General features: G+C 41.0%; 1 protein-coding gene across 1 annotated transcript; it reads left to right on the top strand.

Annotated features, from left to right (window-relative positions):
• Positions 1-218: 218 nt before the first annotated feature.
• LOC115475019 (olfactory receptor 5V1-like) lies at positions 219-1,163 on the top strand. Its single transcript, XM_030210757.1, has one exon. It carries the CDS (start codon positions 219-221, stop codon positions 1,161-1,163), a length of 945 nt encoding a protein of 314 aa, XP_030066617.1.
• Positions 1,164-12,320: the final 11,157 nt, after the last annotated feature.

The raw sequence follows: 12,320 nt of genomic DNA, 5'->3' as shown, positions 1-12,320 counted from the left end.
ATAGGTGTAAATTTGTGTATTGGCATTTGTGCACTATTGTGACTGGATCTGGGAGTCTATTTAATAAAAGCACATAGGTGTCTATATCGTCTTTATCAAATAGATTTAAACTAGGCAACTTTTGGGCTTCCTACATAGATGTCCTGCTTAATGTCAAGCATTTAGATATATTTGTTTTAATTTTCTGTTTTGCCTTTCTTATTCCAACAGCTATCAGAATGGGAGAAATAGAAAAGATGAATCATACCAAGGTTACAGAATTCATCATTCTTGGATTCTATGAGTTGCCTGAGATGCAGCTCTTCCTTTTTCTTCTGTTTTTGATTATTTATCTGATGTGCTTGACAGGGAACCTCCTTATTATATTCACAGTGTGCTCTGATTCCCATCTGCATAGCCCCATGTTCTTCTTCCTGAGCAACTTGTCCTTCCTTGAAATCTGTTACGTGACTGTCACAGTGCCTAAACTGTTAGCAGTGCTCATAGCACAGAATAAGACCATCTCTTTCATGCAGTGTATGATCCAGATGTACCTGTTCCTGGCCTGCACAGATACTGAGTTCTATCTTCTTACCGCCATGGCTTATGATCGCTATGTTGCAATCTGCAAACCCTTGCATTACACCATTATCATGAACAAGAAAGTCTGCATTATTCTAGCCATTGTTTCATGGACAATTGCATTTTTAAATCCAGTCTCTTATGTTACTTTAATGTCACAGTCATTTTTCTGTAGCTCCAATAAAATTAACCATTTCTTCTGTGATGCGACAGCATTGATGAGTCTGTTATGTTCAGGGACCTATGCCATTGAAACTTTAACTTATATTGAAGGTTCACTTTTAGGTTTTACCCCACTCATATTAACAGTTATATCATATGTGTACATTATTTCTGCTATATTAAAAATCCAGTCTGCTAAGGGTAGACAAAAGACCTTTTCTACCTGTTCCTCTCACCTCACAGTCGTTCTATTATTTTATGGGACCTCTTTTGGTGTGTATATGAGACCCAAGTCTGCTTACTCCATGGATCTTAACAAACTGTTTACTGTAGTGTATATAACTGTAATACCACTGCTCAACCCCTTGATTTATAGTTTGAGAAATAAGGAACTGAAAGAAACTTTATGGAAAACAACCAGAAGAACTATTTTCTTCTAGCATTATTAAAATGCTGTACATATTTCAACAGTGAGTAAACAGTATGGGTGGTAATTTCATAGGAGAGTGCCTATATGAGATGTCAAAAAAGTTGCTTATTACATATTTTATAAAGATGATATAGGTGTCCATATATGTTTATAGAGCTGCCAAGTTACCCATTCCAGGAGGGAACTTTTTGGCTGGTCCTAGAAACTTTCATTCCACAACAGTGTAGTATTTGTAGTCCATGATTCTGCCCATTGAAATCAGTGCTGCAGGTCCCATAATGCACCAGGATGAGGTTGGCAAAATCCAGGACCAGCCAAAAAGTCTCCCTCCAAGAATGGGTAACTTGGCAGCTCTGCATTTATAACATATGCTTATACTATGACTTCCAGTAGTGTAAAAATATGCACCTTAATGCCTTGACTTGATTTGTTTTATTTTATCCTCTTTTTTGTTCTTGATTTACTTATCTCTAAAAAGCCAATAAAGTTTGTTTAAGTACTACCCCTTGTCTGATTATAGCCTATGTTTTCTCTACATGTGAATACTTTCATCTGTATTCAGGATGGTCAGTTTCATAAAAAACCATTTCTTCATTTAGCCCTCTGAGAATAGGTTTCTGTGTGGAGCTATTTCTGAAATTAGTGCTCTAGTAGTAAACCCAATATTTTCACCTTGGAACCAATGAATACACAAAAACAAACAGTTTGAAAGTTTCCTCAACAATCTAAGAGTAAGGCAAAGATAAAGTCATCAAATGCATAATAACCGTACACAGGAATTTTCCACAAGGTCAACAATACCAGAAAATTATATATTTTTGAGCTTGAGGTGAGGGTACAATCCCCAGTATTCTGTAGCAGAAGTTTAATAAGCTATGGCATTTCTATAAATGTGCATATTTTATTAATTTTGCTGTGTTTCTTTAGGATGGAAAAAAAAGTCATTTTCTGTGATTTCTTATGTGCCTAGTCTATTTGGATCCTTTTAGAGGGAAAAAAGATCTTAGTGATGGGGACTGAGAAGGGAGGAGGGGCACAGAGAATAGGGGAAGGGGAAAGAGTCTTGGAGATAGATGATACAAGTGATTCTAGAAGAGGGAACTGGAGAAAAGATTTCAGACAGATAGAGAGGAGGAATAGGCATTGGAAGGGAATTGGACCACAGAAGGAGTGCAAGATAGGAAGAGTTTGGGAACTAGGAAGGAGAGTGAAAGAGAAATAGGGGAGGAAGATTATGGAAGAAAAAGAAAGGATTATCATTTATAGTTTACTAGAATTTACTGTCCCGCTGAACTTAACTTGCAGACTTGAGTGGTTTACAAAACCAAGGTTACATAAACAGGCGGAAAGAAACTACAATATAGATAGGAACAGAATAAGTCATACACACATAAGAAAGAGACAGAATCTATAGAGCAGCGAGTAGGGAGGGTCATAGAGGGAAAAAAGGGGAAAGGAGAGGGAGGGAGGGAAGGAGGGGAGAGGAAGAAAAGCCATGAATGTGAATTTGATTCCCCCTCTAGTAATCAGGGAAAATTAAAGGCTTGATTAAAGAGCCAGCGTTTTATAGCAGTCTTGAAATATTTGAATCACGATTCAGCACGAATGGTTAGTGGAAGAGAATTCCAATAGAAATGAAAGGCAAAAAAAAACGGATTGACGTCTAGTAAATTCTAATTGGACAGATTTTGGGGTTGGGAGAACAAGGCGATGATCATTAATCGACCACAGAAGATGAGCCGGGGAATATGGAATGGTCAGTGACGCTAGATATTCTGGAAGACCTAATGTGTGGGCTTTGAATGTCAGTGTGAGTAACCTGAAAATGATCCATTTCTCAATAGGGAGCCAATGAAATTTCCGGAATAAGTGAAAGACATGACCGAACTTATGTGCATGAGTGATTAATCTTATAGCAGTGTTTTGCATAGATTTGTCTTTTTAGGTTTGTGTGCAAGCAACCAATGTGGATTATGTTGCAATAATCAAGTTTGGTTACAAACTATGGAAGGACAAAGGAGTGAAAAGTCTCTCGATCAAAGTACCGCCAGACTGACTGCAATTGTTAGAGGACCAGAACACTGGTTTTGGCTAATTGTGAGATTTGCTTAGTAAAAGTGAAGTGAGAGTCAAGTGTGACTCCCAGGTACTGGAAAGAGTTAACTGACCGAATGGAGATACTGCAGAGAGTTAGAAGGGTGGAGGGAATAGATACACCCCCCACCCCGTGAACCAGCATGCAACAGTTTTCTATGTGTTAAGTACAAGTTGGTGTGCAGAGAGCCAGAAAAAAATAGCATTAAGACAATGTTGAAGTGGGCTGATATAGGGATTGAAAGGGCAAGTAGGGAAAAATAAGAAGATGTCATCAGCATAGAAGTGAAATGAAACACCAGTGGGTTGTATGGGTGTGGCAAGTGCGTTTAAGAATATATTAAAATGAAGGGGATAAAGGACTGAGCTTTGTGGAATGCCACAAGTCAATGGGCAGGAGGGGGCAGAGGATGTGGTGGTGATGACTTGACAAGAGTGATGGGGAAAAAAAAGAAGTGAACAATGAGTGCACCTAGCCAGACATGCCTAGAGACTCAACATGGGACAACAAAAGATGATGATTTACCAAGTCAAAGGCTACAGATAGTTTTAGCGAAACAGTAAGCACAGCATTGTATTTATCAAGGCTGAAATAGATTTCATTTAACACCACTGTTAATACAGTCTCATCACTAAAGCGGGCCCTAAAACTGGACTGACAAGGGTGGAGGATGAGGGATTTTTCAATGAAAGATGACAGCTGAGCGAAGACTATTTTCTCCAATATTTTAGAGAAGAAACGGAGGTTAGAGACTGTGGACTGTAGTCTAAAGAGCAGGAGAGTGTGGTCTAAAGAGGGCTTCTTCAAAATGGGGTACACTAATGCAGACTCAAATTTATGTAGGAAGTAGCTTAGGTAGTAATTGGAGCTCTGAGACCTGTAACCAGAGCAGGCCCCCTTTTACCGCAACTTAGTAAGAGGGGCCCTATGTTAGTCTTTATTTCTCTATCAGGCTCATTTTTGAAAGAGAAGGACATCCATCTTTCAACATAAATCGGAAGATGGACGTACATCTCCCAGAGACATTCAAATCAATTTAATCAAAACCCGATTTTGGACGTCTCCAATTGCAGTCCGTCAAATAAGGCACAAAAAGGTGCTCGAAATTACCAGATGACCACTGGAGGTAATTGGGGATGACCTCCCATTACTCCCCCAGTGGTCACTAACCCCCTCCCACCCTCAAAAAACATCTCTAAAAATATTTTGTGCCAGCCTCTATGCCAGCCTTAGATATCATACTCAGGTCCATGACAGCGTATGAAGGTCCCAGGAGCAGTTTTAGAGGGTACTGCAGTGCACTTCAGACAGTCAGACCCAGGCCCATACCCCCCTACCTGATATATTTGTGGAGGAAACAGTGAGCTCTCCAAACCCCACCACAAACCCACTGTACCCACATCTAGGTGCCCCCTTCACCCGTAAGGGCTATGGTAGTGGTGTACGGTTGTGGTTAGTGGGTTTTGGGGGACCCAGCACACAAGGTAAGGGAACTATGTTCCTGGAAGCATTTTATGAAGTCCATTGCAGTGCCCCCTAGGGTGCCCGGTTGGTGTCCTGTCATGTTAGGGAGACCAGTGCACTAGAAATGCTGGCTCCTCCCACGTCCAAATGGCTTGCATTTGGATGTTTTTGACTTAGACGTCTTTGGTTTCGAAAATCACCGAAAGTCAAGGACGTCCAAATCCAAGGATGTCCAGATCTAGAGACTTGGATTTGGACGTCTCTGATGGTATTTTCAAAATGAAAGATGGACGTCCATCTTATTTTGAAAATACGGTTTTCTCCACCCCCGGATTTGGACGTTTTACAAAGACATCCAAATCTCAACTTGGACGTTTCTTTCGAAAATGCCCCTCCATGTAATCAATGTTTATATGTTAGCTTTTTGTTTATCGTGTAACAATGCTTACTATGTAACTATGTACTATGTTTAATATGTAACACTCATCCCAGTATACTGCTACTGGCTTCTTATAATGTAATCTGCTCCGAACCTTTCAAGGTGTGAGCAGAATATAAGCTCCAGGTAAAGTAAAGTAAGCATTAGACAGCACCACTGGCTTCCCAAATAGCTTTTCCTGCAGTGAAAATACACCTCACCTTAGAATCCTTGACCTCCCTTTCAATTCTGAGCCATGTACTTCCTTAAAGGAATTGCTACCTTTGCTTTCCTTCCCCTGAGCAGGCAACGTATACAGTACCTTCCTCACCTACCACCTCTGTACTTTTGCATGCTTCTTCTGCTCCTGGTGGGTATTCTGAGGCATGACTATCATGGATTTAAACCTATGGAGAGTTCTAAGGACTCTATGTGGAACTTAAGCCAGACATTCCATGCTATCCTATACATTCTCTGATCTCTCTCCAGCATGAATAAATCTTTCACCTTTACCACCCCACCAATTAAACTGATCTCACACCAATTCCTTCTTATTCTGATAAAGACTCTGTTATAGTTCCATAGGCTAGCATTTAAAGGGACTATTTTAAAGTTACCATAGTATCAGTATAAAGCACAACTAATAGTCACAGGAAAGCTCAATTCCCACCCACCTCAATTCCCATCCACTTCAGGCCTGATCTCTGATTTATTGGCCACTGAGCCAATTACAAGGCTACAAATTTAATTAGGCCATCTCTATCAGCCAGTAATTAGCTCTTAGGAATACAGTCTACTTAGATCCACAGAGGAGAACATACTAATAACATTAAAAAATAATAATAATCATAATAATAATAGCACAGCCTAACACATAACCAGCAATCTTAGGGGACTTTAGTTTATCAAAAATAATAAGATGCAGGCAGCATTCCAGAGGCCAGAATGGGACTTTCCAGTCTTTTCCTCTGAGTGTTCCATGTTTGATTATCTTCCAATTGGTGAAAAGTCATATTTGTGTACTCGGTGCAAGGAGCTCCTAGCACTTATGGAATGGGTCCAATCTCTGGAGGCTAGAGTAGCAACTTGAATAAGTAGAGAAGTCCCACCTCCACTCTGGCAACCTCTGTGCTGCCATGGAGGAGAAAGGTCACCTGAAGGGACAGCAACACTGTGGAGAGGCAGGAAGTGATCCTGTAGCCAGGATTTGCACTCCAGGGATGCAATATCCTCTCACACCTAGGATGCATCTCCAGGGGTATCCTCCCATGAAGGAAGGGTTAGAATGGCCATTTTAGTTGGAGATTCGCCCATTAGGCATGTAGATAGCTGGCTGTTTGTTGGACATGAGGATCGCTTAGTCACTTGCCTGCCTGGTGCGAAGATGGTGCACCTCATGTGTCACCTAGATAAGATCTTGGACATTGCTGAGTAGAAGCCTTCTGTCTTGGTACATGTGGGCACCAATGACATAGGAAAATATGGGAGGGAGCTTCTGGAAGCCAAATTTAGGCTCTTAGGTAGAAAGCGGAAATCCAAGAAACAGACACAATTCTGGAGACTCAATCCATGGATGAGGCAATGGTGCAGGGAAGAGGGTTTTAGATTTGTTAGGAACTGAGCAACATTCTGGGGAAAATGGAGCTTATTCTGGAAAAACGGGCTCTGCCTTAACCAGAGTGGAACCAGTCTGTTGGCATAAACATTTAAAAAAGAGACAGAGCAGCTATTAAACTAGAAATTGGGGGAAGGCTGACAGTCACTCAAAAGCACATGGTTCAGAACAAGGTATCTTTACAAGATATCATCAATGGGCAGATGATCAAAAGTAAATATGGGTGCTAGAGGCCACTAGCACTGGACTAGTGCTTGCATTTTACCTGGCACACATGATCAAAGGGCATCCAGTGCAAGAGCACAGGAACACCACAGATATTATTTAAATTATGTTTAAATGAGCTCTGCCGTATTCCACCCCTATGATCAGAGCACAGTGCTCTGATTGTAAGGGCAGAATAGTGTCTTAGCCCTATGCAAGCTCAGAGCTGGCATTAAGGCTAAGGCTCTGTTCCCGCCCTCACACACCCACCCATCCATCAAAGCCAGGCAGTCTGAGTTGTCATTGTCAGCCCGGGTTGTCACCGTGTCCTGAGGATCAGACCCACCTCCAAAATTAGGCCATTGTGGCCTAATGCCCCCCCAAGCCCCCACAGGCTGCCCTGAAATAATGACACTGAGGTCTGGAGGTCCAACAGCCGACGAACCCTCTGATCCCCAATCCCCTCCGATGCAAGGGCACAGGGAGCTAGAGATCCCCCCCAAAACAAATCCCTGGTGGCCCAAGAAGACCCCACCCCCACCCGCCCTGATGGTAGAGTGGACCCCTATCCCATAGCTCCTTGTTGGAGGAGTATCACACTCCCTCTTCTTCAGCGCTGCCTTCAAAATGGCAGCACCCAGGCCTGCCCAGTGCATCTTGGGATGCACTGAGCAGGACTTCCTGACCATATATAGGAGAAACTCCCTTTTATGGGCAGGCCTGGGTGTTGTCATTTTGAAAGCAGTACTGAAGAGGAGGGAGTGTGATTCTCCCTCCTCCAACAAGGATGTACATGGGGGGAGTAAGGAGGGGTCAGCAACACCACCAGGGCAGGTGGGGGTAAAGTTGGGAGCCCACTTGGGTCACCAGGGATTTCTTTTGTGTTTGGGGAGGTTAGGGGGGCTGGAGATCTACCTGACTTCCAGATCCACGTACCTTCGCATCGGGGGTTGGGGGGTTGGAGGTCTGCCAGATCTCTAGTCCCCCATGTTGCTATTTCAGGGGTGGTTGCGGGGGCTCGAGAAGGGCACTGGGCCACCAGGGCCTCACATTTTTAGAGAGGGGTCCGGAGGTCCTACGGATTTCTAGCCCCTTTTGACAGGTCAGGCTTTTGACATGCTCAGGCACAATCCTCTCTCACTTTTCCCCTATGATCAGAGATTATAGCATGCTTAAATTTGCATGCCATTATCTCTGATCATAGGGGCAGTATAGCTCCATGCTGTTCCTGCTTTGATCATCTGCCAAGAAAAGATGGAAGATAGTACATCTAGATAGAGAGGCTGCAATAAAGACCATAATAGAACAGGTGTCTTTATATACAGAGTGCACAATTCCCTGATAATGATATGGCACTGATTTGATGTTCTTTATTAAGTAGAAAGTGGTATATTAGAACTTTTAACATATAAATAACACGGAAAAGTGATCGGGCCAGGCCAAGAACAAAATAGACCCTGGAGCTATGGTTGAACACATCTGTTCCTGAGCTCAGCAAATCTAGTAACCCCTCTACCCCCCCCCCCCCCAACGTATTTATTATTTTATTTATTTAGATCATTTATACCCCGCCTTTTGCCACGGTTGTGCAGCCTCAAAGCGGCTTACAATGAACTAGCGAAATAAATACATTACATTAGAATAATTGGGAACACAAAACAGGGAAGAAGGGAGGGAAAGGGCAGGGGAGAGAAACTAAGATGGTCGGCAGAAATCCAGGCGAGTCAGGAGGGATGGTGGAGATCCAGGCAGGTCAAAGGGCTCAAACATGTCCAGGCAAGGTGATCCTCGAATGAACACACAGAAAAACAGGAGCAAAACGCAGCCAGGAGTTGACGAAAGCTGGAGCCAGGCAACACCTGCAACGGGGGCAACGACGTTGGATCCAAGATGGCAGTTCAAACGGCCTTCCACTGCAGCACCAACCGTCTGTTGTACATTGCATGGAGTGGTTTCAGAGATGCAGTATATAAGTTCTAATAAATAAAAAATGTGCAGTATTAAAGATGACGTTCTATGCATAAAACAAAAGTAGGAGCTGGGGTGATCAGATCTGTTGATCATAATCTGGCCATACAGATAGATAAGGCAACAGTAAAAGACAGAAAGATGCTTGTGTGCATTAGGAGAGGAACAGCCAGAATGAAAAAGGAAGTGATATTATCTTTGTAAAAGTATTTAGTGAGATCACATTTGGATGACTGTGTGCAGTTCTGGAGACTGCACCTTCAAAAGTATATAAACAGCATAGAGTTGGTCCAGAGGGCAGCTAACAAAATGGTTAAAATTTTCATCATTAAGTATATGAGAACAGACTTAAAAATCTAAACATGTGTACTCTGGAGGACAGATGGGAAAGGGGAAATATGATAGAGACATTTAAACATGCTTCTGTCAGAGGTGGAAGGAAGGAGGTAGAAGGGAGGAAGTTTCTAGACACCAAAGAATTCCTTTAAGTCAGGGGAAGGGGAAATCAGATCAGGTGGAAAGGAGGCTCTGAAATAAGAGTTCATAGGATGGGTTGAAAGGGGTTGGAAAAGACTGAGAAGTAGTCTAACTAAATATTTATTTACAGAAAAAGTAGTAGATACATGGAACAGGCTCCCAGTGGAGGTGGTTGTGCAAGAATAGTTTCAGAATTTAAGATACATAGGAGAAGCACTGAGAGCCTCTGAGAGAAAAAGTATTGCAGAAACTAGACTGTTGGTTTGGATGAACAGCTTATATAGGCCATATGCTGGCTGATATTCAAAGCAATTTAAGTGGATATGTCTTTCTCGAACGTTAACATCTGTGCTCAACTCCTCTCTGCATTGCTAATCAGGTTACATGGGCGTCCGTTCTGTGGTAACCTTGCACTTAGGCCCATGATGACTTTCTCCATTAGCCTCTCAATATTTGAAACCAATAATCCCTAGTCAACTCACCTAGCTGCCTCCCACTAATCACCTCCCACCCATTCAGTCTGGGGTTTAGGGGGGGGGGGGAAGAGGGGGAGAGGAATAGAAGATGACATGGGTAGATAGGAGAGGGGAGAGAAGAAACACTAGGTGTGAATGGGGAAGAGAGACCTATTTCCAAAAACAAATAGGAACTGAACAAATTGATAATAGAAAACTATTCAAAATGTTTAGATCACTTACCAATTCTTCATGTTTAAAAACAAATTTCAGAAGATCAGCAACCATCAGCGGAAGAACTAGCCAGCTATTTTAGAACAAAAGTTGATAAGATCTATGTTGTTACAATCAGGATCATATAATGTTGTAGAGTTAACTGAAATATCTAATAGTCAAGAAACTGAGCTTAAAGCAGACCTGGTTTGGTCAAAATTTTCAAAAATTACATTAAAAGAACTAAGACTTATTTTGAACAAGTTGGGTAAAAAGTGTTGTATGTTAGACCAATGCTCTTCCTTTTTGTTAGAAACAGCTCCTCCTCAAATTTTATTGTGGATAACAGAATTAGTGAATGTTTTATATAAGGAAGGAAAGTTTCCAAGGGAATTTGGTAGTATCATTCTAACCCCAATCCTGATTTGACTGAAGCTGTAATTTGTCGACCAGTTGTCAGCATACCCTGGCTGGTCAAATTAATGGAATCTTTAGCTGGGAAGCAATTACAGTCTTACTTAGAAGCACATTAGTGCTTTCATGAATTCCAACATTGTTTCAGAAAGGAGTGCAGTACAGAAACATTAATTGTTTCATTGGTGACCAAGGTTAAAAATTTCCTTAGTCAAGACATTCCTTCAGTGTTATTACAATTTGACATCTTAGGCACATTCAATACAGTTGAACATTTATTGTTGCTGAGAAATCTGGGTTTCACCAGTGTAGTTGTAGAATGGTTTGATAACTTCCTTGGAAACAGACAATATAGAGTTAGAAAAAATGGGATTTTTTTAAGCTCTTGGAGAATGGAGTCTGGAGTGCCCCAGGGTTCCCCTATCTTGCTCCTGTTGTTCGATATTTTTATGAGTTCTTTGGGTAATGTCTTAAGTTCTACATCATTTTATTCACTCTCTTATGCAGATGATATTTTCATACTGATACCTCTTTCCAGTGAAATTTTGAACAAAGAAACTGCTACCTTTGATTACATTTTTAGGACAGAGAAATGGGCAACATTAAAGCTATTGAAGTGAATACATCTAAAACTAAGTTATTATACTTTGTTAATACTTTGGCTAAAATTCCACAAAATTTGGTTCTTAGTACGGGGAGAAATTTAAATTTGAGAAATCGTCTAGCGTGTTGGGATTCACCTTGGACACACACAATTAACCTTAAAAAAAACAAGTAAACAATTGAAGTTAAATACTATTTTATAAACTTGGGCAATTAAGAGTAGTACACTCTTCTTTTTTCCCAACTCAATATAGAATGTTGGTACAGGCAGTGATTCTGCTGCAGTTGGATTATTGTAACTCCCGGTATGTAATGATGAATCAGATCTATCTGAAGAGACTCCAAATGTTGCAGAAATGTGAAGCACGATTAATCTTTAGTTAAAAAAAAAGTAATTTGACACCATTGTTTAGGGAGTTGCATTGGTTGCCCATAACTGCCAGAATAGATTTTAAGTTGATTTGCTTGGCTCATAAAGTTTTTTATGGTAGGTGTCCATTAGATCATACTGATCTTATCCAAATTTATCACAATCTAAAAATGCTATGCATTAGATTTAGTGTTCCTAGAAGTAAATAGGATTCGATTTAAACATTATTTTGATTCTAAATTTGGCCATTTATCAACTAAATTGTGGAATTCACTTTCTTTACACCATTGCGTAATAATGGATTATACATTATTTAGGAAGACTTTAAAAACAGAACTATTTGAGTAGTCATTACATGTTTGAATCTAAATTTTATATATGAAAAATTTGTAACCCGCTTATACTCCTATAGGATATTAGCAGGCTATAAATAAAGGGAATAGTATAGAATAGAATAGAGATTGGGATGGAAGGGAAGAGGGAGAGATACTGGATAGAAGGAGGAAAGAGAATAAGATGCAGGATGGAAGAGGGAAGATGCTGGATGGAAGGAACAGGGAGAGACAAGATGTTAGATCGAAGATTGGCAGAGACCCAGTTAGATACTGGGTGGAAGAGGTGGCGAGTGAGGATAGATGTTAAATGGGAGAGAGGGAAGGGAATTTCTGGATGGAAGGAAGGGGAAGAGAGAAAAGAAAATGTTGAATGAATGAGAGGGAGATGCTGAATGAATTTGTACAGAAGCAGAAGAATAAATTGAGACAATTTGAAAGGAAAAGATCAGTTTTGGAGATGGGTGTAATGGAGGAAGTGAGGAAGCCAGGAGAGAGAACAATGACAAGAGAGACAAGAGAAGACAAAGGAAAGCAGA

Source organism: Microcaecilia unicolor, chromosome 7 (assembly GCF_901765095.1).
Source record: "Microcaecilia unicolor chromosome 7, aMicUni1.1, whole genome shotgun sequence".
NCBI lineage: Eukaryota > Metazoa > Chordata > Amphibia > Gymnophiona > Siphonopidae > Microcaecilia > Microcaecilia unicolor.
The sequence above is the reverse complement of the archived record's forward strand: the minus strand, read 5'-3'. Positions and strand labels throughout refer to the sequence as shown.

What these genes read in the sequence shown, in the direction of transcription:
- LOC115475019 (XM_030210757.1), top strand. Translation starts at nt 219, where the DNA reads ATGGGAGAAATAGAAAAGATGAATCATACCAAGGTTACAGAATTCATC.